The 26828-nt window shown below is 47.7% G+C and overlaps 1 protein-coding gene across 1 annotated transcript in view; it reads left to right on the top strand.

Annotated features, from left to right (window-relative positions):
- The window catches only part of RSKR (ribosomal protein S6 kinase related), a 45066-nt gene extending 25489 nt beyond the window's left edge, over nt 1-19577 (top strand). The window contains exons 7-12 of the mRNA XM_075333196.1: nt 6573-6613; nt 7951-7978; nt 8067-8156; nt 11243-11331; nt 13338-13448; nt 18320-19577. Of these exons, the coding sequence (XP_075189311.1) occupies nt 6573-6613; nt 7951-7978; nt 8067-8156; nt 11243-11331; nt 13338-13448; nt 18320-18544 (584 nt within the window). The 3' untranslated portion in view covers nt 18545-19577. The remainder of the gene's footprint in view (nt 1-6572; nt 6614-7950; nt 7979-8066; nt 8157-11242; nt 11332-13337; nt 13449-18319) is intronic.
- Nucleotides 19578-26828: the final 7251 nt, after the last annotated feature.

A 26828-nucleotide genomic window follows, 5' to 3' on the forward strand; every position in this document is an offset into this window, starting at 1 on the left:
TCTTTTACAGAAAAATAAATCCGGTGTTGGACGGCAGCCCGCGGACGGTCTGCATTTTGCTAAGGGGGAATGTGTCGCCCTGGGCAAGCCAGGGGACACAGGTCACACACCACCACACCCTACATCCCAGTTAGGAACACCACAGCTAACCAAAAATCCTTGTTGCCTTCCTCCAGAGGCTGATGATTCACACCAGGGGGTGGGCCAGGCGGTTGGCTCCGCCCACCGAGGAGGACACAGCTCTGGAGGCGGGAGAAACCAGGCAGTCTAGTAGGGGAGTGAAGGAGTAAACAGCTAAGATGAGTTAAGGAAGTGAAAGTAGAAGTGAAGTAACGTGGTAAAGGAGGAAAGCAAGAGTGGTGACAGAGAGAAAGCCTGAAGTAGTCCAGCTGTGTGCAGGACAGGTCAGCAAGGTCAGCAACGGCGGTGACTGTCTGGAGGGGGACCGTGTGGAAGTTCCTGGAAGGACCGCGGACGGGTAGTGGCCCGGCGGTCTGAAGCAGTGTACCGAAGGACAGTCAGCACCAGGGCAGGGGCCTCTCGGACCCCGGCAAGGCTAGGAGTCGCCATAATTTGCCAAATCCGTCAGTGAAGGGGACGTAGATCCCCCAACAACCAAGTCCCGATTGAAGGCAACAGCCCAACCAGAGTAGGAGAGACACCGCCACCGCCAAGGCACCAGTTTCTCAGGGCCAGCGCCTGCGGGCAAAGAGTAGAGCTCCTCCGGTCCAGCTTGAAGCCGGGGAGCGGGTTACCGGTGGGAACCCATCGCTACCAACATAGAACAAAGGTGCAAGGAAAAGGGACATCACCGTCACCTACTGGGAGAGCAAGTGCAGCCGTCCGTGGGAACCGTCTTCCCAGCCGTGTGGTTTACCGTAAAACTGTGTCAACGTCTCAGGCTGAGTGAGTACCACAGTGCCGCAAGGCACAGCGCTGCCCCCGCGTCCCTGCGCCCACCAGGCCCTGCACCTCCCAAACCATCACTGGGCCCCGGGATCACCAACCCCTACCCACGGAGGGGCAACACAACACCTGGCTGCTCCGCATCACCATCCCCGGGGGATCCCCACATTGAGCAGCGGTGGTAAAATCACCACAACCGTGGGTGGCGTCACGGACAATAAACAATTCCCACACCCAACAAACCCCTTTCACTCACGGGCGAGGAGTGCCGCTCGAGAAACCCCCGGGATCCAGCCCACAGCTCGAGCCACCACTGAGCAGCAGCCGCCGGACCCGAGCAGAAGGGGTGAGCGTAGTGTGCTGACACCCTCCTCCCCGCCCGCGACAACTTGGCGTCACGAACAGGATCTTACCGCTCTGCCGTCTGGGAGAGGTGCGCCTTGTTACCGCCGGAGGTATCCGGCAGAAAAATTTCAGAAGCCGCCATCTTTGGCGCGAAAAGTTCCCGCTCGAGCGTCTTCTCGAGTAGTAGAGGCGCGAAGGCCGAAATCCCGCCCCGAGAGAGGAGGGGCCGGAAAGAGCTAAGGGGGACGCGATGGCGGCTGGACGCATGTAGTTGCAGCTATAAAAGCAGGGACGCCAGGACTCTGCAGACATACCGTTCCTGGAAGAAGCCATCATGTGGATGCCGTCCCGCAACACCGTAGCCCCCGCGCCTGGAGCCGCGGCGTGGGTGGAAATCCGAACCGCGCAGCTCTACCAAAGGCTACAGGTCAGGATGCAGCTCCTCATGGAGGAGTGGGAGACCGACATGGCGGACGTCATAGCCACCGTGCGGAGACGCGAGGAGGAAGCGGAGAAAGGGAGGGTGAGTGACCCACGTCCCGATGCCCTGGAAGGGCCAGTCATCGCGGCTGCGGGGCCCGGTCCAAGCCCTCTCCCCCCGTTGCCTCCCTCGCCACCCGTCTCGGGGGCCGTGACCCCGCCACTAGGCCTGCTACCACCGCAACCGGTAGCAATACCCAGCGTCCCCGCCCAGGCGGACCGACCTGTAGCCGGAGCCCGCAGTAAACCGGAGATGTTACCATGGAAGATTCCACAGGTTGAACCGGAGGCATCCCCTGAAAAATCCCCCGAGCCGGAGCCGATGACCCGCTCCGAACCGAAGGCCCAGCAGCGGAAAGCCCCTATGCCCATCCCCCACACCTCGGCTGAGGTAGCGCCGGGATGTTGCTGCAAGGCAGCGCCCAAGGCCAAGACACCGCGGGACATGCCGCCCAGATTCCTGACAGTGGGCAACGTCCAGGATGTCCCGCGGGGCCCGACTCGTGCGCCGGCGCTGGCAGCAGCGCCGTATTGGGATAGGGAGCCGGTACCGCTGGGCCTGGAGATCGCTGAGAGGGAACGGAAAAAGGCCGAGCTGGTGGCCCGAGCTATCCGGGAGAAAGAGAATCTCCGCCAGGCCACGTTCCGTGTCCGGGGCCCGCTGTACGAGGGGCAGGTGAGGCGGTTTGATGTCCGCCGGGGCTACAGGTTCATCTACGAGCCGGGCCTGGAGGCCGAAGTGTTTGTAGCCCGGCGGGATGTGAATGCCCACCTGCCTTAAGAGCATCCCGGCCGCAACCTAATGCCGGGAGACATCGTGCAATACACCCGGCACTGTGGGGAGCGGGGGTGGTTCGCGCTGGACGCTAAGTTAAGGGGCAGCCAAGAGTCCCGAGTGAGCGCCGCGCCCCCTCCCTTGGAAGGAGCGCCTGAGCCTGAAAGTCTGGAGTAGGGCAGCGGATGCCCGTTACACCGTCCCCGTTGGGACCACCATTTTGTTGTTTGTTTGAAAAGTTTGAAAAAAAAAAAAATAAAAAATAAAGAAAATGATTACCGAACAGTAACCAGATTATCTGAGTGATTTGCAACCGGCTGGAGCCGGCACCGTTGTCCCCGTGGGGACCGTTTAAAAGTTTGCATGGAGGACTATCCATGGACAAGCCCGTGAACTTGCAGGGCAACCACAAACGTTAGTGGCTTGTAAATATGTTGTTTGCCGTTACCGTTTTCCGCAATGCCGCCTCCGGAGAGGCAGGTTGGAGGGAGGGCCCTGAGCAGAGCAGGCTGGGGCCCAGCCACCAAAGGAACCGGTGGCTACCCTCTGGAGGGAAGGACAGATCCCGCTCGGGTACCGTGTGCTGGACTGTGGGTCAAGGGGTGCTGCCTGGGCTTTAGGGGCAGCATCAGGGCCAGGTTGCTTGGGTGGGAGAGAGCGGAAACCGTAACCGTAAACCGTTATGCAACGTTTAAGAAATGTGCCTCCCGTTAAGGGAAGAGTTATTAAAAATGTACATATGTTATTATTTTACCATGTTATCTTTTACAGAAAAATAAATCCGGTGTTGGACGGCAGCCCGCGGACGGTCTGCATTTTGCTAAGGGGGAATGTGTCGCCCTGGGCAAGCCAGGGGACACAGGTCACACACCACCACACCCTACATCCCAGTTAGGAACACCACAGCTAACCAAAAATCCTTGTTGCCTTCCTCCAGAGGCTGATGATTCACACCAGGGGGTGGGCCAGGCGGTTGGCTCCGCCCACCGAGGAGGACACAGCTCTGGAGGCGGGAGAAACCAGGCAGTCTAGTAGGGGAGTGAAGGAGTAAACAGCTAAGATGAGTTAAGGAAGTGAAAGTAGAAGTGAAGTAACGTGGTAAAGGAGGAAAGCAAGAGTGGTGACAGAGAGAAAGCCTGAAGTAGTCCAGCTGTGTGCAGGACAGGTCAGCAAGGTCAGCAACGGCGGTGACTGTCTGGAGGGGGACCGTGTGGAAGTTCCTGGAAGGACCGCGGGACGGGTAGTGGCCCGGCGGTCTGAAGCAGTGTACCGAAGGACAGTCAGCACCAGGGCAGGGGCCTCTCGGACCCCGGCAAGGCTAGGAGTCGCCATAATTTGCCAAATCCGTCAGTGAAGGGGACGTAGATCCCCCAACAACCAAGTCCCGATTGAAGGCAACAGCCCAACCAGAGTAGGAGAGACACCGCCACCGCCAAGGCACCAGTTTCTCAGGGCCAGCGCCTGCGGGCAAAGAGTAGAGCTCCTCCGGTCCAGCTTGAAGCCGGGGAGCGGGTTACCGGTGGGAACCCATCGCTACCAACATAGAACAAAGGTGCAAGGAAAAGGGACATCACCGTCACCTACTGGGAGAGCAAGTGCAGCCGTCCGTGGGGAACCGTCTTCCCAGCCGTGTGGTTTACCGTAAAACTGTGTCAACGTCTCAGGCTGAGTGAGTACCACAGTGCCGCAAGGCACAGCGCTGCCCCCGCGTCCCTGCGCCCACCAGGCCCTGCACCTCCCAAACCATCACTGGGCCCCGGGATCACCAACCCCTACCCACGGAGGGGCAACACAACACCTGGCTGCTCCGCATCACCATCCCCGGGGATCCCCACATTGAGCAGCGGTGGTAAAATCACCACAACCGTGGGTGGCGTCACGGACAATAAACAATTCCCACACCAACAAACCCCTTTCACTCACGGGCGAGGAGTGCCGCTCGAGAAACCCCCGGGATCCGGCCCACAGCTCGAGCCACCACTGAGCAGCAGCCGCCGGACCCGAGCAGAAGGGGTGAGCGTAGTGTGCTGACACCCTCCTCCCCGCCCGCGACAGTAGCAGTAAATCCAGCTCATCATTATCATTATCCACTCCTTGTTCAGAGCCCGGACAGAAGCCCCGCCACGGCCCGATTTTGAATGAGTAAAACAGGAAGGTCCAGCTCAAATGAACAATTTCTTCTAATCATGATTAAGGGTGGAAGCACACCAGAAACGTGTTGATGCATACGCTACTATAGCGGTTTTCTTGTGAGTGTTTGATGTCCCATGTACTTGAATTTTTCAAGCAAAAAAGAAGAAATTGTTCATTTATGCTGGATCTTCCTGTTTTACTCATGTAAGGTTACGTCCACACACATAAGGACAGTTAGTTAGTTGCTCATGGTCGTAATCATAGATACCTAAGCTACAATACCCTGCACATGAGGTAAGTAACAAAGCTCATCGGAGCTATACTACATTTCTAATTGAAGGAATTTTCTAACATTCATATTATTACAACTACTACTTATTGGGATAGGATCTTGGAGATGGAACTAACCCTTTAATTGCGGTGACTGTAGAGGGGGCCTCCAGGTGTAACCCTCCCAAGGGCCCATGCAAAGGACTAAGCCGCAGTCACAGACTTCATATTGCAGGACAGAGCGTTTATAGTACAAAATAACTATGTAATATGACACAGTGCATTTGATTCTGTGGCCTGAGCAGCGAATACATGATTGAGACCCGGGGGGGGGGGGTCGAAATGTTGAGATATGTCGCATACTACCACATTTAATATATTTCTTTGTCAATAAAAGCACCTATTTTCAGCATTTCAACTTTCAGAGTGCGGTGAATTTATGTTTTTCTCCAATGTGATGAAACATATACATTTTATTTTTTACTTTTACCGGTTTTCTTTTACCATTTATCTCTGGAATAGAGGTTCCAAAATCCCCAGAGTGAATAGAGCTATGGTGGTTAATGCTCAAGCACTGTTATTTCATATCAATGCAATGGACAGGGTACTTTGGGACCCCTGTTCATGAGATTGGTGATGATACCATTCCTTGGGCCCCCAATGATTGATGTACAGTATTTAGCAGGAAAACTACCTTAACAAATAAAACAAATGTTGAACTAACAGGGTTCAAACAGCCGTATTTGCTCTACAATACCCAGACGGACCATGGGTCTCCTCACTCCGAACTCAACAGCCTCATAGACATAGGAGACTTGAGCGTTGCGTCCGAATAGAGACAATGAAACACAGCCATCTGAACCCGTTCTCACACTTATCTGGCCTGCAATGAACTCTGCAAGCTCCAAGCTCTTCTCACCAGCAGAAATGTGCATCCCTAAGGGTGGATTAGATAAGTGAAGGCTAAGGGTGGATTAGATAAGTGAAGGATTACTTCCTCCATTCTAAGGCCTAGGACACACACGGCGAGAAAAACGGTGCGAGAGGAATGTGATAACAAATCGCATTTCTCTATGACCAATATTACTTTATGGGGCAGCTCACATAAGCGATTATTTTATCAGCCCTACTCGGATCGAGGAAACAGTCGCAGCATGCTGTGAGTGTAATGCGATCCCTGTTTCACTTGCACCCATTCAAGTCTATGGGGGCGAGAGAAATATCGCACTGCACTCGCGTTACATCGGTGTAACGCGATAGCAGTGCAAGAATCGCATCAGCCGGCAAGATGGGTAGATAAATCCCCTCCTCAGCGCCAGCCCTCCCCCTCCCTCAGCGCCAGCCCCTCCCCTCCACATCGCTGGCCCTCCCCTCCACATCACTTGCCCTCCCCTCCGCAGCGCCGACCCTCCCCCTGCAGCTGAGGTCTGATTGCACGATTGGATCACAGTCGCAATGACCCTTGCATGACACTCGGCTCCCGCTGTGCTGCAACCATATGCTGAGTGTCATGCGAGGACACGCAGTAATCCCAGTGTGGCCTCAGCCTAAGGTGGCTACTTGCCTTGGGTGCTCCCAAGAAAACTGGGGCCTGAGGCAAGTATCTATTTTTTACCTCTTTAATGTAGGAATCAACTACTAAACTGTGTGCTCTACTCCACAGTGTATCTTCATGATTTGGGCATCATACACAGAGATGTTAAGGTAAGATATACCGTCTCCATACAACTTGACTTAATTCAGCTCACACTGATGTACTTACTTTCTGAAAGGAATTTTATGGAAAGTAAAAACTATTTACAAAAGATTTACATTGGTTAAAAAAAACCCAAAACCTCACATCACCGACCCCACAATCACTGACTGTAGCCGATGTGACAGGACATGCTGTAGGAGAAAATAAGACCATCAGGGATCAGACAGCTTTGGGAAATTAGCAGCAAAGGATCATTGAATTTGTATTCTTCATTCTATAGGCTAGTTTCACACTTGCGTTGGACGGGATCCGTAGCATTGCGTTGTGTGACGACACGCAACGGATGCGTTGCATATAGTGGCACAACGGATGCTACGGATCATAACAAAATAACGCAATCCGTTATAGGTTTTTTTTCATGGACTTTACACATCTGGGCATGCGCAGTTGTGTAAAGATGGCTGCGTTAACGGAATCCGACAAAATGACGGATTCTAACAGAATTCGCCACCATAGGCGTCCATTATAAAAACAACGGATGCCGACGGAATCCTGCAGGTTGCGTTTTTTTGACACTCCGCCAAGTGCAGAAAAACGCTACATGCAGCGTTACATCCGACCGACGGTCACTGACGGTCAGCGTCAAAACAACTGATGCGCCACGGGGCGGATGCAATGCAAGACCATCCATTGCTATCGAAGTCTATGAGGAATATAACGGTTTCCTGCAACGGTTACCGTAATTCCTCAAGGCTGCGGATAGCAACGGAAGCCGTCCAACGCAAGTGTGAAAGTACCCTTACTTTTAAAAGATGTTGTAATCAAGATTTACCCTCCTGACATCCCCTTTTAGATAATAAGGGGCAGAAATGCATTAAACTATTTTACAATTGTCTTAAATAGATTTTAGAATGTGGGCAACCCTCTTCCTAAAAGCAACCTCCATAGCCACCAGTCCATTGCTACCCTGTCTGCTGACTGTGCCAGGAAAAGCAGAGGGTTTTTTTTGTTATTTGGTAAGAGGCAACTATGAAATAAAAGGTCTGACTGCAATGGCTTTCACTCTCACTAATATACGGGGATTCTGATCTTTCCCCCTCTACCATATTAATAGGACATATACAGAGAGGTTCTCCTGTTAGAACAACCTCATTCCTGGCAGCTTGTCTAGTATAACAATCCCATTGACCACAAAAGGAGCAGACCCATGGGACTTGCTAATATCAGAGGATATATGTCAGTCATGTTATGGTTTGGTCTCTTTAGTGTTTCAGCGTGTGATGTAATATCTTATGTGTGGGTCGGTTCACCTTAAACATTTTGTAACAACCTGATTCTTTTTCAGATGGAAAACATACTATTAGATGAGAGAGGTAAGGAAAACTAGGCAACATTTGATACTATTTGCAAAATTGTATTCAATTCGGCAATGTAGCCACAATTTTTTTTTTTTTTTTTTAGGACACTTGAAATTGTCAGATTTTGGACTTTCCAGACACCTTCCCCTTGGGGAGCGTGCATGTACCATCTGTGGGACCCTCTATTACATGGGTAAGGAATAAACTGATGATAAGGGTTGGTGATAATAGTCACATCAATTCTTTGTTAACATATTTTTACTTTGGCCTAAATGTGTAAGAGCACAAAACATTGAGCTTGGTGAATAGTAATACTTTTCCAAGAGGACTAATAGAGCCATCAAACCTGGATGATTTTGAAATAGCTTATATGCTGCTTTCAGTATGCTTAAAAAAAGCAGTACAATATTTTCCCCATTTCTGCACCTGCACGCCACCATCTGATTGTCTATCACAATCCACACTTTATAGATTGTGACACATTGCTGTAATTTAGCCTTCATTTTCATCCCTTCAGACTGACTCCATCTTGATTCTGATGATCTTTCAGCATTTTAGTCCTTTTATGGTCTGCTATCAATCCCATGATCAGCATTTCATCCCATGACCAGCTACAGCCTGGTAACAGTGTAATTATCGTCCCATCAATATTCTTCTAAATGATCTCATAGATTGTCAGAATACAATCAGGAGCCTGATAACATAGCTATGTGACAGGAGCTGTGTAATCATCATCAGTATATGTGATAGGCAGTTCATCCACTCCCACTTCCCAGTGGAGAACTTCAGTGGTATTATGAAACTTCATCATACTGGAAGTTATGGTGGCTGAGTTGGTGACTCCCTTCAGAAAACACAAATTCACGTAAAGCGGGCTTTACACGCTGCGACATCGCTAGCAATGTCGAGCGCGATAGCACCTGCCCTGTTGTACAGCCGATATGTGGTGATCGCTGCCGTAGCAAACATTATCGCTACGGCAGCGTCACACGCACATACCTGCCCTACGACGTCGTTCTGGCCGGCGAACCACCTCCTTTCAATGGGGGCGGGTCGTGCGGAATCGCACGGCAGCCGTCCAATAGAAGCGGAGGGGCGGAGATGAGCGGGACGTAAACATCCCGCCCACCTCCTTCCTTCCGCATTGTTGGTGGAGGCAGGTAAGGAGATGTTTGTTGCTCCTGCAGTGTCACACACAGCGATGTGTGCTGCCACAGGAGCGACGAACAACATCGCTAAAAAGCAGAAAACGATTTTTTATTTCAGGACGACATCTCCGTGGCAAACGATTTTGCCCTCTTTTGCGATCGTTTCAGATCGCTCTTAAGTTTTACACACTGCGACACTGCGATATCGTTAATGGCGCCGGATGTGCGTCACAAACACCGTGACCCCGACGATAATTCATTAACGATATCGTAGCGTGTAAAGCCCCCTTAATTCTCAGGGGTTCACCGTGAGATCACATGACCCAAGTAAGGGGAAAGAATAGACAATAACAACTAATTAAGCTAATTAATTCTAGCTGAATTACCAGTATATACATTCTGGGATTAGTAACAGAATGAATTAAAAAAATGGATTGCTAATTTAAAGGGTTAATCCTAGTCACAAATGGCTAAATTGCAAGGTATATAAACAAACAATGTTGCAATTTAACTACCAAAAATCCAATTTATTTTATTATTCTAAAAAATGGAGGGATTTTGTATTATGTTGTTTAAAGCTTGTTGTGTAGGTTACCAGCCACCATTGCAGTTCAGCTTTTTGTTTTTTGGGTTTTTTTTTAATAGAGCTTGAAAATGCTGAGCACACAACCCAGCCAGCTTTAGTGCTTGTGCACTACTCCAATGTCTCACAATCTAACCTGCCTATGTTTGCAGCAATGAAGAGTGCACAGTTTTGGTCTGAACTTTCATTCTTCTGGAGTGCACCGCTCCTTCAGAAGAAGGGGAGCTGTGTGCTCCTGAAGATGAAACATGACACAAATCCTTTCATATTTAAACAAGATTGATCATTTCTGAAATTGAATCATATAAAATGCTATCTAAAGTAAGGATGATCCTAAAGGCTGCTTTACACGGTACGACCGATTGTGCAATTTCACAATCGATCGTACCCGCCCCTGTCCTTTTTGCGTCACGGGCAAATCGCTGCCCGTGGCGCACAAAGTCGGTAACCCCCCTTCACACGTACTTACCTCCCGTCCGACCTCGCTGTGGGCGGCGAACGTCCACTTCCTGGAGTGGGAGGGACGTTCAGCGTCACACGGCCGCCGGCCAATAGAAGCGGAGGGGCGGAGATGAGCGGGACGTAAACATCCCGCCCACCTCCTTCCTTCCACATAGCTGGCGAGAGCCGCGGGTCGCAGGTAAGCGATGTTCATCGTTCCCGGGGTGTCACACGGAGCGGCGTGTGCTACCCCGGGATCGATGAACAATTAAATTAAACGATATTATGAAACCTAACGAGCAGTACACGACTCACGATTTGTGAGCGATACTGCGTCGCTAGGAGGTGTCACACAGGCCGGCATCGCAAGCGATGCCGGATGTGCGTCACAAAACCCGTGACCCCGATGATCTATCGCACGATAGATCTTCTGGTGTAAAGCAGCCTTAATGTGTAGGATTAATTACAAATTAAAGGTCACCAAGATATTTAAGATATGATACCAGTGCATAGATGTATAGTGCTCCATTTACAGCTACAATAAGGCACCCTCAGAGTGTATTACATCTCTGCTGTAGCTCTGTAAGCCTCTGCTTTCATATAGAGACATACAGAGGGCTTTATATCACATTTGTATGAAAAACCCCATACAATAATAATCCATCCCATGCTGTATGTATTGCTTCTATGGGAGCATAGCACACACAGAGGACTTCACGAGCCTTGTACAGCTCATATGCTTTACACAAGAGGTCTATCGGTACTATATGTTCTTATACAGCAAAAGTTTCTACAACTTGAAAATTAACGTAATTTCCACACATCTGAATAGGGATGTTTCTGCAGAAAACCTTGTGTAATCTCTAATGGCTAATTTTTTGCTATCAAGTTAATGGAATAGATAGGAAAGATTGCGCTCTGACTACTGCATCCATACTTGCCTCATATTTACTAGTGATGTTTCCTTCTGATAACGCGCTATGATTATAGGGCTCATCAATAAGTGTCGAGAAAATCCGACCCATAAACCGAAATATTGTCTAAAGGCTACTACACGTTCTACAATATCAAAGATTCAGTGAATGATTTTTGCCTTTGGTTTCTTAGCACCTGAAGTTCTTTCCGGGGGTCCTTATAATCATTCTGCTGACTGGTTTTCCTTAGGAGTCCTATTATTTGCACTTGCAGCTGGAGAGGTGAGAAAATTATTATTACATCAAAAACTATGTATTTCGCAAACATTTTTTTTATATTTTTACATTGATGTATGAAACAACTTTGGAAAAAGTTTTGCTTCAATTTATGGCCACAGCTCTTATGCAGGTGTATGTGTCTGGATGTTAGAGGCCTAGATGCAGACCCGGAGTCGTCTGGTCCTCCAGTCATAACCTACCTCTTCTATAAGGCCCCTTTCACACATCAGTCACAATCCAAGGGAATTTTGAAAAAATGGATCCGGCGACTGATGCCGCTGGATCCGTTTTTTTCTTATCTACTTGTATTAGCGACGCATGGCCTCACGTTTCATCCGTCGTTTGACGGATGTCGAAAAATGTTTGTCCGTCGGACGTAGACGACGTCCACAGTAACTGTTTTTGTCCACATCGAAAAAACGGACGACAATGGATCCGTCGCCGTCCGTTGTTTGGTAGCATGGAAGCCAATAGGCGCAGGATCCATCGTAATCCGTCAAATGACGGAATCCGTCGACAGATTCCGTTTTTTTTTTAATTGAGCATGCTCCAATTTATTATTTAACCCCCAGCTAGTTAGATCCGTCGAAAACCGGATCTGTCGCATCATCTTAAGGCCTCGTCACACACAGAGATAAATCTTTGGCAGATCTGTGGTTGCAGTGAAATCATGGACATATTGTTCCATTTGTACACAGCCACAAACCTGGCACTGATTTTCCACATTTTCACTGCAACCACAGACCTGCCGCAGATTTATCTCTGTGTGTGACAGGGCCTTTAGCCACAATCTGTGACGGATCTGTTGATCCGTCGAGAAAACGGATTGTGACTGAGGGAAAAAAAACTGATGCGTGAAAGGGGCCTAAGGCTGCTTTCACACTACGTTTTTGTTAACATGCGCCATGAACGTTTTTTTGCTGTAAAAGTGGATCCTGTTTTTACAAAGAAAAACGCATGTTTTATTTTGCAGGATCCTGCCACTTGAAGTTTATGGGCGGGCATTGAAGTCATGTGATCAGGAGTGAGGGGAACTGAACTAGATAGACTGGGAACCGGCATCTGATAGCTGCAGACGCTGGTAACCAAGGTAAACTTCGGTAACTAAGCGAAGTGCTTTGCTTGGATACCCGATATTTACCTTGGTTACGAGCGTCCATAGCTGCTAGGAGCCGGGCTGCCTGCTCCCTGCATACGTAACCAAGGTAAACATCGGGTAACTAAGCGAAGCGCTTTGCTTGGTTACCCGATATTTACCTTGGTTACGAGCGTCCGCCGCTCTCAGGTGGGGGAGACAGAGAGAGGAGAGAGAGTGAGGGGGAGAGAGGGAGGGGGAGAGAGAGACTGATCACGCCAGGCTGGTTTCTGGGCATGCTCAGTAGAGGAGCAGGATCCTGTCTATCAGCATGCCAGCGTTCACATGCGTTTGCGTGCAGTATAGTCAGGATCCAGTGAAAAATAGTATTTGGACGCAGCTCAAAAACGCTACAAGTAGCGTTTTTGAAAAAAGTTAAAAAACTGCAAGTCGCTGGATCCTCACTATAACGCACGCAAACGCACGTGAACGCATGTTGACACGAGTCCATTGCAAATGCATTGAAATGAAAACGCATTTGCACTGGATCCGTTTTTGCGTTAAAAAAACGTTCATGACGGATGTTAAAAAAACGTAGTGTGAAAGCAGCCTAAGTAACACAGGAAAGTCCAGCTCAAATGAACAGTTTCTTCTTTATTTCTTGAGAATTTCAAGTACACAGGACATCAAAACTTTCACATGGAAGCCTCTATAAAGGCATATGCCATTAGAACGGCTTCCTTGTGAAAATGTTCTTGTCCTGTGTCCTTGAAATTCTCAAGAAATAAAGAAGAAACTGTTCATTTGAGCTGGACTTTCCTGTGTTACTTGTTCGGTTGTCGGCCGTGGCGGGGCTCTGAGCAGAGAGTGGAAGCAGAGATGGCGAGCTGGATTTGTTACTACTTTTACATACAACCTCTTCTATACCTTCTAGTTTCCTGTTGCCTCCACCGCAGACCATCTGAGCATGCTGGAGAGGGTCAATGACGCATCATACGACGTTCCAGAGACTGTTAGCCGATCGTTATCACATCTTTTAACAGAGGTACTATACAGTTCACCAATCATTACATATGAATAGCCCATAACATAAAAAATGATTAGTGATTATGGATAACATATAGATGGAAATGGTGCTGAAAATGTCATGGCATGTGGTGGCTAATATATTTCCAATGTTATTATGGCAAGGATTGGTAACATTTGTAGTATTACACTGAAAAACATCTATTGACTATACTATACTACTCTGACCCTAGTGCAATACTACGACTACTGCTAGAGTGAGCGCACCTTATTCCCAAGGGTTTGAGCACAGAACTTTGTGGATTAGCATAAATTTGTAAATCAAAACAGCCTCTTCCTGTGACCCCTAGACGGTAAATAAGTTAAAGCTGATTTCCAGGACTATAATCCTTAGTAGTCAACAGTATGAAAATGGTTGGAATCCTATTCCCATACCCTACTAACTAACTTTTGGCATGGTTTGGTATTACAACTACCATAAGCTTAGTTTTGTTCTACTTTACGCACTATTATTATTATTATTATTATTGTTTATTTATAGAGCACCATTGATTCCATGGTGCTGTACATGAGGGGGTTACATACAGAATACATATACATGTTACAATAGACAGACTATCACAGAGGGAAGAGGGCCCTGCCCTTGCGGGCTTACATCCTAAAGGATTTTGGGGAGGAGACAGTAGGTGGGGTGTAGGTTGGGCGGCAGCTCCGCACGGTGGTGGGGCGGCAGCTCCGCACGGTGGTGGGGCGGCAGCTCCGCACGGTGGTGGGGCGGCAGCTCCGCACGGTGGTGGGGCAGTGAGGTCATTGTAGATTATAGGCATTTCTGAACAGATGAGTTGTCAGGGTCCGTTTGAAGTTTGCAAGTGTAGTAGATAGTCTGACGTGTTGAGGCAGTGAGTTCCAGGAGACTGGGGATGCTCGGGAGAAGTCTTGGAGTCGGTTGCATGTGGAGCGAATGAGAGAGGAGGAGAGAAGGAGATCTTGGGAGGACCGGAGGTTACGTTTTGGAGTGTAGCGAGAGATTAGTTCAGAGATATATGGAGGAGACAGATTATAGATAGCTTTGTAGGTCAGGGTTAGTAGTTTGAATTGGATACGATAGAAGATTGGGAGCCAATGGAGGGACTTGCAGAGAGGAGAAGCGGGGTGGTATTGAGGAGAGAGGTGGATCATTCGGGCAGCAGAATTAAGGATGGACTGGAGAGGGGCGAGTGTGTTAGCAGGGAGAGCACAGAGGAGGATGTTGCAGTAGTCGATGCGGGAGATTATGAGGGCATGCACTAGCATTTTTGTAGATTGGGGATTGAGGAAAGGGCGGAATCTGGAAATATTTTTGAGTTGAAAACGGCAGGAGGTGGTGAGGGATTGGATGTGTGGTATGAAGGACAGGGCAGAGTCAAAGGTCACTCCGAGGCACCGAACTTTGGGTGCTGGGGAGAGCGTGATGTTATTAATTGTAATGGATAGGTCAGGTGGAGAGTGCAGGGGAGATGGAGGAAAGATGATCAGTTCAGTTTTGGCCACATTAAGCTTTAGGAAGCGAGAGGAAAAGAAGGAAGATATAGTCGATAGGCACTCTGGGATTCTGGACAGCAGAGATGTGACATCTGGACCAGAGAGGTAGATCTGAGTGTCATCGGCATATAGGTGGTACTGAAAGCCATGGGACTTTATGAGTTGTCCCAGGCCAAATGTATAGATAGAAAAAAGTAAGGGTCCCAGGACAGAGCCTTGAGGGATACCAACAGAGAGAGAACGGGATGAAGAGGTTGTGTGGGAATGGGAGACACTAAAAGTGCGGTTGGAGAGGTATGAAGAGATCCAAGAGAGGGCGAGGTCTCTGACGCCAAGGGAAGAGAGGATCTGTAGTAGCAGGGAGTGGTCAACAGTGTCAAAGGCTGAGGATAGGTCTAGAAGTAGGAGTATAGAGAAGTGGTTGTTAGCTTTGGCAGTAAGTAAGTCATTTGTGATTTTAGTCAGGGCAGTTTCAGTGGAATGATGTGGACGGAAGCCGGACTGTAGGTTGTCAAAGAGAGAGTTAGAGGAGAGGTGGGAGGAAAGTTCAGCATGGACGTGCTGTTCCAGGAGTTTTGAGGCAAGTGGGAGTAGTGATATGGGTCGATAGTAGTAGATGGTAGTAGAGGTTGGGTCGAGGGAAGGTTTCTTTAGGATAGGTGTGACTGTTGCATGCTTAAAGGCAGAAGGGAAGGTACCAGTTGTTAAAGATAGGTTGAAGAGATGGGTTAAGGCTGGAATTAGGATAGTGGCGAGGTTGGGGAGGAGGTGGGATGGGATGGGGTCAAGTGCGCATGTGGTGAGGTGTGCTTTTGAGAGAAGATGTGCAAGCTCTCCTTCGGTGATGGTGGGGAGGAAGTTTATGGGGGAGGAGCAGTGGTCTGTTATATGAAGGGGTTGTGGTGGTTCAGCAGAAAAGACTTGTCTGGTTTGGTCGATCTTTTCTTTGAAATATGTGGCAAATTCTTCTGCGGAAATGTGGGAGGTTGGAGGGGGAAGTGGTGGGCGAAGGAGGGAGGTAAAAGTATTAAATAGCTGTTTGGGGTTGTGTGTTAAAGTGGATATGAGGTTTCTGAAGTATTCCTGTTTAGCGGAGGTAAGGGCCAAGCGAAATGTGTGAATTGTATTTTTGAATGTGGTGAAGTCTTCCTGGGAGTGCACTACTCCAGCAGTTTATTAATTGCACTGCTTGAGTGGAGTTTTAAATCTAAGTCCCCTGTCTTATACTCACCCTTTGGCGGCTTTATCTTCTATCACCGCCACTTTTGTCAGTCTCCAGCGATTTCTGACCTGCTGGCAGCACCAGAGTTTCACGGAGCGAATTGGAAGTGACAAATCAATACAAGTCTATGAGAGCCTTGTTCTTGCTCTCAGAGTTGTATTGAGAGCTTGTGATGTAACTTCTGACTTCTGGCTAGTCAGAAGTTACAGTCACCAGATGGCACTGCGGGACTGGAGTGACGCCGAAAATGCATGAAAACGCAGAAGAGCAAGTATAATACTGGGGGCAAGAGACTTACATTTAAAGTGCCACTCCAGTGCTAAAAAAATCAAAATGTTGGCATGGTGCTTTAAATGAACTGTCCTGTGAAAACAAGTTATTATTTATCCACAGGGATGGATGATAATTTGTTGATTGTGGTGGTCTGACTATAGGGATCAGAACTGATCGGCAAAATAGGGTACATTTATCCCGGATGAGGATCTTTAAAGGGAACCTGTCACCTAGAATATGCGTTATGACCTATCAGCAGACGCATGTGTGCCCTAATTACACCTCCCTACCCATCCTTGTGTTGTAAAATTGTGTAATATGAAATGAATAAAAAAATGTTTTATTACTTTCATATTTCCTATGTAAATTAGAGAGCCACTGGCCACATGGGCGGCGCCTTGCCCTAAGGACGTCTGCATACTTTCCGTGGTATCACGCTCCTGTGGACGTAATACCTTGGAGTCACATGAGCGACGTCCCCATCGCTCATTCTATCCTGCACGCATTGCGGCAGGCTTCTTTTCCGGGTATTCACGCGCCGGCTTCAGGCGCACACTGCGCATGCGCAGTGTTTGAAACTGACAAGGAGAACCCGGAAGAGAAGCCTGCCGCAATGGTAAGTATAAACGCGCGAAGGATAGAATGAACGACGGGGACGTCGCTCATGGGACTCCATGGTATCACGCCCACAGGGGCGTGATACCACGGAAAGTATTTTACAACACAAGGATTGGTAGGGAGGTGTAATTAGGGCACACATACTTCTGATGATAGGTCAGAACGCATTTTCTAGGTGACAGGTTCCCTTTAATTCCTATTATAAATGCAGCAGCAGGTCGATGCCTGAGCAATACTCCATTCATACTCTATGTGGCTGGGCACACTTCTTGGCAGCCCCATGGGGAATGAATGGGTAGGTTAAGCATGTAGATTGCTGCTTTAGTCTAAGGGGTGCGATGTCGGTGGGGTCAAATCGAAATTGACGCACTTCCAGCATCGCTCTCGACATCATAGTGTGTAAAGCATTTTTGATATGATTAACGAGCACAAAAGCGTCATAATGGTATCATCGGTGTAGCGTCGGTCATTTCCATGAATTGGGAAAGACCGATGTTGCGATGTTGTTCCTCGTTCCTGCGGCAGCACACATCGCTGTGTGTGAAGCCGCAGGAGCGAGGAACATCTCCAACCTGCGTCCCGGCCGGCTATGCGAAAGGAAGGAGATGGGCGGGATGTTTACGTCCCGCTCATCTCCACCCCTCCGCTTCTATTGGCGGCCTGCCATGTGACATCGCTATGTCGCTGCATGACCCGCCCCCTTAGGAAGGAGGCGGTTCGCCGGCCAGACCGACGTCGCATGGCAGGTGAGTGCATGTGAAGCTGCTGTAGCGATAATGTTCGCTACGGCAGCTATCACCATGATATCGCAGCTGCGACGGGGGCGGGGACTATCGCGCTCGGCATCGCTAGCATCGGCTTGCGATGTCGTAGTGTGCAAAAAGGGCCCCTAACAGGGTTGAGAGTTCCCCATTATGCTGATTGATGTTGGCCCCAGTGTTCGGACGCACATCAACCAACAGGTTATTCCCTATCCTGTATATAGGTGATAACCCATTTTAAAGGGAGTTTGGCAGCACAAAATGACTGTTCAAATCAAGTACACCTAGACTGCACCAAAGCACAGCCGCTACCAGAAGTATTGAACTGTGCCAGTCTACCTTGAGGGTGATTTGGCACTTGCCAGAGCTCCGCGACCTGACATGGATGACCTATCCTAAGGCCATGTCTTTTGTAGACCTAGAAAACCCCTTGAATTATCTATGGCCAGAATTGTTCTGAGAGTTTATTCATACAATGTATCATTATTTCTTTAGCTCTTGTGCAAAGTTCCACGACAGCGGCTCCGATATCTACATCAATTCAAGAGCCACAGTTTCTTCAGAGGGATGACTTTTGATCCTGCACTGCTCCAAAAATTCCCAGTTGACCTGGTCTTAACAATGCGGAAATCAGAAGTTGCGGTACTGTCAGACTTTGGTGGTTTTGAAGACTTTGAATGCGATTTAACACAAACTCTTCAATTTCCTTGCCCAGCCTAAGGAGTGAAATAATCCAAGTACATTCACCTTAATGAGGCTGGTACATTTCAATTCCAGTTAATGGGCTTGAAAATCAGTGTTACGTAATGCCTAAGTGGGCTATAGACAAGTAGTGCTCTGACGTTTCAAAGAAGGAAATGCTCTTGGTAGAAGCTGTGACCAATTGGTGATAATTTTTCCCATATCTCTTTTTTTTGGTGGGATAGACACTAACTCCTACAAATATCCTAAATCCTCCTGTCCCTCTTTGTTCTTCTTTTATAATTCTAATATACTGCCATTAAAAGGACCTTGTGGTTCTCAATTGTGTAGTAGATAAGCTGTATATTTTATTATTCACTGTAGCATGTACCATTATTTTTTGCACTGTCTAATTAAAATTGTTTACTTTTATAGACATGTTGGAATAAAATGCATCTTTCCCACATGTGGTCTAACAAGTTGGGAGCTATGGGGCTTGACATTCTTGGCGCAGAACTGCAAAACTGGATGCAACTTTACACAAAACATAGTAAAGCTGTGACTACTACCGTAGAAGTGCAGGATGTTTAGTTGTATCATGGTCCCATGATCAAAATTCTGCACTCAGAGACTGTAGATGAGGACTGTGGGTAATATATTTTGTGTATAGGGGTGTCAGGCACACCTGGTTAGATAGAGCCACTAATCCGTAGGTTACACACGGACCGAGGGCGACGGCGCTGCAGCAAGAGTGGCCAAAGCAGGCTGGCCAGCAACAGAAGGAGCAGCACACAGTAGAAGACACAGAGCCAGTAGTGACAAACACTGTAGAGCAGATACAAGCTCAAAAGAATGTCTGAACTAAATTATAGCTTCAGAATGTAGAAACCATAGGAGATGACTACAGGGATAACAACGTAATGTGAACAGTCTCTGAGAAGCAGCACAGCAGACGTAGGGTAAATCAGCAAGCAGCAAATGATGGGCTAACCAGCAGGTCTGAGGGACAGTAGGTGTATGTTGTAGCAATTACAAGACTGTACATAGTGTATTTCTATGTCTCTGTATTCTAAAGGCAAAGAAATGTTGAGATTGTTTTGTTTCTTTAAAATTCAAATAAAAAACATTTTTATTATTTATTATTAAAAAATAAATAAAAATTGCAAAAATGTAAATTTCTTTCTAATTGGAAAAAAGTCATTTCCTTTCTACTTTTTTGGAGTGGCCCAGGGAAGCCACTACCTCTATAAATGCAGGTGAGGGCTAAACCTCTGAGCCACAGGTTCTGTTGATGTCACTGGGAGAATGTTGTAATTTTGAAGCTGCACTGCAGCCTCTGACTCCACAGGCAGATTACACTGGTAAATAAAGATACATTGTACATGGAAGTATTCTAGAGGGAGAAAAAAAGAGATTTTTTTTCTTCCTATAAAAATGCTAAAAAAACAATTAAAATATTGACATTTTAATGCACTTTAAAAACTAAATAAACAAATATCACAAATTAGAAAATAACATGGGCATATTTGGTGTCCCTGTAATTGTAACGATTCCCACAACACATTGATCACATTTTTTATGGTGATTGGTAAAAGGCATAAAAACGTGATTGATTAGTTTTCTCTCCAATAGAAGTATAACATAAATGCTGCATATTTTCTACTGCTTTTTCTTTGCATGTTTTTTTTGCAGGTGTCCACAACACACAATCCAGAATGGAGAGATAATTTGAATATTCCCCAGAGGGGTGTGGCAGCTATAAGTCCCCTTACTGGCAGCCAGACTGGCTTGCAAAGTCTCCTTAAAGAGAATAGTGTTCCCCTGTGGTCCCCACAAAGCTTCTCATGAGCCAGATCAGACACCCCGCACTTTGCACTGACGAGGTGCAAGCACCCTGAAACACCATGTCTGCAAATTGGGATTCTGATCTGGTTTATATATCCTAGGTCATATGCAAAGGATTGTTAAAAATCCACATTTGACTTTTAGGATCGCTACTTCCAATAGGCAACAGGAACGTCAGGTTAACTTCAATGGGAATCGTGACGCCACTCTCGGTAATTGCGGTCAGGGGTGACCGCCACTGCAGTTTAGAGAGCGTCTGGGGCTGATGGTAAATGCAGTCTGGTGTTATGGCCTCCCGAGAGTGAGGCTGGCCACAGGGGCTCAGGTGTGTGTAGTACCACAGGTCGCAGAAGAACTCACACACAGGCAGAAATGTCTTTCAGGGTTTATACTCACTTTCAGTTGGTAGTTGTGAGACAACCCGGGCGATGCTATGATGAACCAGGTGGAACCAGGTATCCCTCAGGCTGATATAGGGGTGACTGCTGACTCGCCTTCCTGCACCCTTGTTTCGGACCACCCCTGACTTGAAGTATATCATGGGATGCGTCCAGGGAAGTCGCTACTGCCTTTCTCCCCTTTCTGACCCGTTTGCTGACAGCATGGACCAAGGATAAGATGGCTTCAGACTCGATCCTCCTTATGGGCCCCCTCGTTGCTGTTGATGCTGTGGGTTCTGTGTTGGTTGGCGTGGAACCTCTAGTCCAGACCTGGGCAAGGGGCGGCCCGTGGGCCACATCCGGCCCGCCTACTGTCTGTGACCGGCCTGCCTGTCTTCAGCCAGTGCAGTGGAGCCGGGCTGCTGCGTGACGGGCAGGGAGTGATCCTGCAGCTCCGCACAGTCAGTGCAGGCAGCGGAACGCAGGAATCGCAACGCTGTTCCCTGCTGGCACCTTTCTCTGTGACACATGCGCGCTCTCTGATGTTGTCAGTGCGGCGTGCGTGTGTCATTTCAAAAGTTCCCGCCGGGCAGGAGAAGATGTGGCACAGCATTGGACTTCCGGGAGAGAAGCAGCGGCGGGGACCCCTCGCAGAACAGCATCAGCGCAGCCAGGGCCTGTACATGAGGAGCAGCTCAGCGGGGGGCCTGTACGGAGGTGCCTGAGGACGGGGACGATAAGAAGGGAGAGGTAAGTAGTGACTAATAAGCTGAGGAGGGACAATGGGGGAGGGGTGGGACTGGTGACTAATACTGGGGGTGTAGTGGTTTTGCAGGTGTATATGGTGTTGTGTATATAGTGGTGTAGTACATGGGGTGTAGTGATGTAGCTTTATTACAGGTGTAGTATATAGTGGTGTAGTATATGGGGGTGTTGTATATAGTGGTGTAGTATATTACAGGTGTAGTATATGGGGGTTGTAGTATATTACAGGTGTATATGGTGGTGTAGTGATGTAGTATATTACAGGTGTATATAAGGGTGTAGTGATGTAGTATATTGCAGGTGTATATAGGGGTGTAGTGATGTAGTATATTGCAGGTGTATATAGGGGTGTAGTGATGCAGTATATTACAAGTGTATTATATGGGGGTGTAGTGATGTAGTATATTACAGGTGTAGTATATGGGGGTGTAGTGATGTAGTATATTACAGGTGTATTATATGGGGGTGTAGTGATGTAGTATATTACAGGTGTAGTATATGGGGGTGTAGTGATGTAGTATATTACAGGTGTAGTTTATGGGGGTGTAGTGATGTAGTATATTACAGGTGTAGTATATGGGGGGGTGTAGTATATTACAGGTATAGTATATGGGGGTGTAGTATATTACAGGTGTAGTATATGGGGGGTGTAGTATATTACAGGTGTATTATATGGGTGTGTAGTGATGTAGTATATTACAGGTGTAGTATATGGGGGTGTAGTATATTACAGGTGTATTATATGGGTGTGTAGTGATGTAGTATATTACAGGTGTAGTATATGGGGGTGTAGTATATTACAGGTGTAGTATATGGGGGGTGTAGTATATTACAGGTGTATTATATGGGTGTGTAGTGATGTAGTATATTACAGGTGTAGTATATGGGGGTGTAGTATATTACAGGTGTATTATATGGGGGTGTAGTGATATAGTATATTACAGGTGTAGTATATAGGGGTGTAGTATATTACAGGTGTAGTATATAGGGGTGTAGTATATTACAGGTGTAGTATATGGGGGTGTAGTGATGTAGTATATTACAGGTGTAGTATATAGGGGTGTAGTATATTACAGGTGTAGTATATAGGGGTGTAGTAAATTACAGGTGTAGTATATGGGGGTGTAGTATATTACAGGTGTAGTTTATGGGCGTGTAGTGATGTAGTATCTTACAGGTGTAGTATATGGGGGGTTTAATATATTACAGGTGTAGTATATGGGGGGTGTAGTATATTACAGGTGTAGTATATGGGGGGTTTAGTATATTACAGGTGTAGTATATGGGGGTGTAGTATATTACAGGTGTAGTATATGGGGGTGTAGTATATTACAGGTGTAGTATATGGGGGTTGTAGTATATTACAGGTGTAGTATATGGGGGTTGTAGTATATTACAGGTGTAGTATAGGGGGGTGTAGTGGTGTAGTTTATTACAGGTGTAGTATATGGGGGGTGTAGTACATGGGGGTGTAGTATATTACAGGTGTAGTATATGAGGGTTATAGTATCTTACAGGTGTAGTATATGGGGGGTTTAATATATTACAGGTGTAGTATATGGGGGGTGTAGTATATTACAGGTGTAGTATATGGGGGGGTTTAGTATATTACAGGTGTAGTATATGGGGGTGTAGTATATTACAGGTGTAGTATATGGGGGTGTAGTATATTACAGGTGTAGTATATGGGGGTTGTAGTATATTACAGGTGTAGTATATGGGGGTTGTAGTATATTACAGGTGTAGTATAGGGGGGTGTAGTGGTGTAGTTTATTACAGGTGTAGTATATGGGGGGTGTAGTACATGGGGGTGTAGTATATTACAGGTGTAGTATATGAGGGTTGTAGTATATTACAGGTGTAGTATAGGGGGGTGTAGTGGTGTAGTTTATTACAGGTGTAGTATATGGGGGGTGTAGTATATTACAGGTGTAGTACATGGGGGTGTAGTATATTACAGGTGTAGTATATGGGGGTTGTAGTATATTACAGGTGTAGTATAGGAGGGTGTAGTGGTGTAGTTTATTACAGGTGTAGTATATGGGGGGTGTAGTATATTACAGGTGTAGTACATGGGGGTGTAGTATATTACAGGTGTAGTATATGAGGGTTGTAGTATATTACAGGTGTAGTATAGGAGGGTGTAGTGGTGTAGTTTATTACAGGTGTAGTATATGGGGGTGTAGTGATGTAGTATATTGGGTAGAACTGAGTTAATTATATTAGGCCGGCCCTCAAAACCATCCCAATTTCTCATGCAGCCCCATGGGAAAATTAATTGCCCACCCCTGCTCTAGTCCCACCGCCTACGGGATTTAGCAGACCATTAAATGGATATCTGGCTCTAGGGACCTGTACCCCGTGTGTGCGTTCATTACCAGGAGTCCCCGTACTCGACTCCTTACTGCTCTCTTTCTTCGGGTGTCTTTCAGTCTGACTTGGTGGTAATGTTCTCCCCCGCCAGCAGCCACTGCACATACAGGGTCCGACACTTCAGACACGGCTGCTCCACTCCTTCTCCTGACTGGCACTGCACAACTCTCCCTCCAGCTTCACTACAGCATCACACTGAGATGCGAGGGCTACGCCCCCCTTCCTGGGTCTGCCCAGGGGTCCCCTCCAATGTGTGTGTGTGTGTGTACACACACTCTACTCAGCCTTTTGGATTACCTGTTTGTACTGACCCAGGCGTGGGTGCAATACTCAGTGGCGCCTGACCAGGTCAGGGGCGCCACACATATTGCACCTGACAGGTTCTCTTTAAGTGCAGAATCAAAGGTTTTCTGTTCTATAAAAACCACATTAAAATGTAGTTTCACATCTGCACCAAAAACACAAAATAAGGAAGCAAAAGGCATACAAAATGCAATAGTTGTTATTGTGTAGTTTGGTACTGCGAACTATAGAAAACAAAAAACATAGTGTTTATGCAACGTGTGAATATGGCCTTACAGACAAAAAAACAGCATGTCATATAGTGAAGCTACATACAGATTACAGAGTTCTGGCTGCTTCAATTATGGGTGAACAAAAAATAAATCCACAGGTCCCAACTAGAGATGAGCAGGACGCACAGATAACATCGCACCAGCACTGGATAATCGAAAGTCGCCCCGGGGACGCCGGAAGGTAAGAGATTGCGGCTTCCATCCATCTGCGGGGGACCACTGTCCAGGACTCTGGATCGAAGCCCTGTGATCAATCCACTCATCTCTAGTCCCAATTGTTCCGGATACAGCGGACAGTTCTGGATTTGGCTCTACGCCCTCCATTCTAGGGCGCCTGCTGAAAGTCTCTCTGACAGCTCCTCCCGCCAGAGTAGAATAAAATGGCAAATGGGTGTGGCTTGGCGCACGGTTGAAATATGCCGCGACGCACGAAGCATCACATGATTGGTCGCCTTTGTATTCTTACAGTTGGGAGGGATGTTACAAAAAAGAAGCTAAAAAAAAAAACACATTACATTTTTATTGTCTTTTTTTTCTTCATTTTCTCATTGGCATCTATGGGTAAAAAAATATCAAAACACTGCTAAATTATAGGAAAAAATTTTGTGTGCGTGCGTGTGTGTGTGTGTGTCCGTGTCCCCGTCTGTGTGCGTGCGTGTGTGTGCGTGTCCGTGTCCCCGTCTGTGTGCGTGCGTGCGTGTGTGTGTGTCCGTGTCCCCGTCTGTGTGCGTGCGTGCGTGTGTGTGCGTGTCCGTGTCCCCGTCTGTGTGCGTGCGTGCGTGTGTGTGTGCGTGTCCGTGTCCCCGTCTGTGTGCGTGCGTGCGTGTGTGTGTGCGTGTCCGTGTCCCCGTCTGTGTGTGTGTGTGTGTGTGTGTGTGTGCGTGCGTGTGCGCGTGTGTGTGTCCGTGTCCCGGTCTGTGTGCGTGCGTGCGTGTGTGTGCGTGTCCGTGTCCCCGTCTGTGTGCGTGCGTGCGTGTGTGTGTGCGTGTCCGTGTCCCCGTCTGTGTGCGTGCGTGCGTGTGTGTGTGCGTGTCCCCGTCTGTGTGTGTGTGTGTGTGTGTGTGTGCGTGCGTGTGCGCGTGTGTGTGTCCGTGTCCCGGTCTGTGTGCGTGCGTGCGTGTGTGTGCGTGTCCGTGTCCCCGTCTGTGTGCGTGTGATTCTGAAGGTTTGGAGCTTTTTCTTGTCCTGTAAAAGGCAGCTTTTATTTTGCATAAAAAAACAAACTATAAAATTGCATGGTGTGAACTTAGCCTCAAAAGATTACTGCCCCTAATCTGCAGCAATGAAAAAGAAATAAAAGCCCCTAATGAGTCAGTTCTGAGTCTGTATATGGCGCTGCTACAGCCGGCGCGATCCGATGTAACGTACTGAACAAGCGGAGCCATAAACTCCCCCGGGGAAAGTCAGACTACTGCGACTACACAAGACGCAGCGATAGAGACGCGTCAAATCTACTCTTCCTTCGCCCCGCCCATGTCTATGTAATATCAACGTAAACTCCGCCCCCACAGTAGTAAATGGCGTAATCAAGTCACATGATCAATTTGTGGAGAAAACAGTAGAAACGATTGGCTGCTTCAAAACGAGGCTCGGAACGCTCAATAGATATGATTTTTTAATTGGTTTACTGTCAGCCAATGGGATCTCGAGACATTTGTTTGAACGTGTGGCGCTGAATGATCAGAGAGCAGCAACGCTTCTGGTGAGAGGTAACGGGGAGTGCTGGGAGAGGTGGCGTCGTCCCTCTGTACCGGCGGCTGACAGTGACCCGCTCCGTCCACTACTGATGGCAGCTCTGTGCGGTTATGGCGCAGCCCCGGGGATAACGTGTCCCTGTTATCTATGTCATTGCTTGTGTAAACCCATAAGTGTCACACCATACGTAGGTGTGCAGGGTATCAGAAGACTGATGTGTAGGGAGCTGGCACAGAGGTGCGCTGTGTGTGTAGACAATAGTCCGGTCTTTCCTGCCTAAAAATTAAAGGGGTCTTCCTCTTTCAGGAAAGTGGACCCTAAACCCTGCAAAGTACCATAACAAAGTCCTCAAGTTCCCCCTCCCGGGTCCATCACCAGCTCCTGACGCTGCTCTGCTTTCAGAGTTTTGTCTGTTGGGATGACATCACCTTGACAACGTGCATCACCGCTGCAGCCAATCACTCAGCCCGACTACCACAGTACAGCCACCGAGCTCAGTGATTGTCTGCAGCGGTGATGCTCTCTGTCAACATTGTCATCCCTGCAGACAAGACACGATGTAGTCATTTTTTCTTTTTGTGCATTAGTTGTTTTTTTTTTTTTTTTTTAGCCCATTCAAGAGATAGATATATCTAATATATAAAGCTGTGTGTGTGTGTGTGTTCGCTAAAGGAATCTGCACAGTCGCAC

The sequence above is a fragment of the Anomaloglossus baeobatrachus genome, chromosome 2 (assembly GCF_048569485.1).
Source record: "Anomaloglossus baeobatrachus isolate aAnoBae1 chromosome 2, aAnoBae1.hap1, whole genome shotgun sequence".
Lineage (NCBI taxonomy): Eukaryota > Metazoa > Chordata > Amphibia > Anura > Aromobatidae > Anomaloglossus > Anomaloglossus baeobatrachus.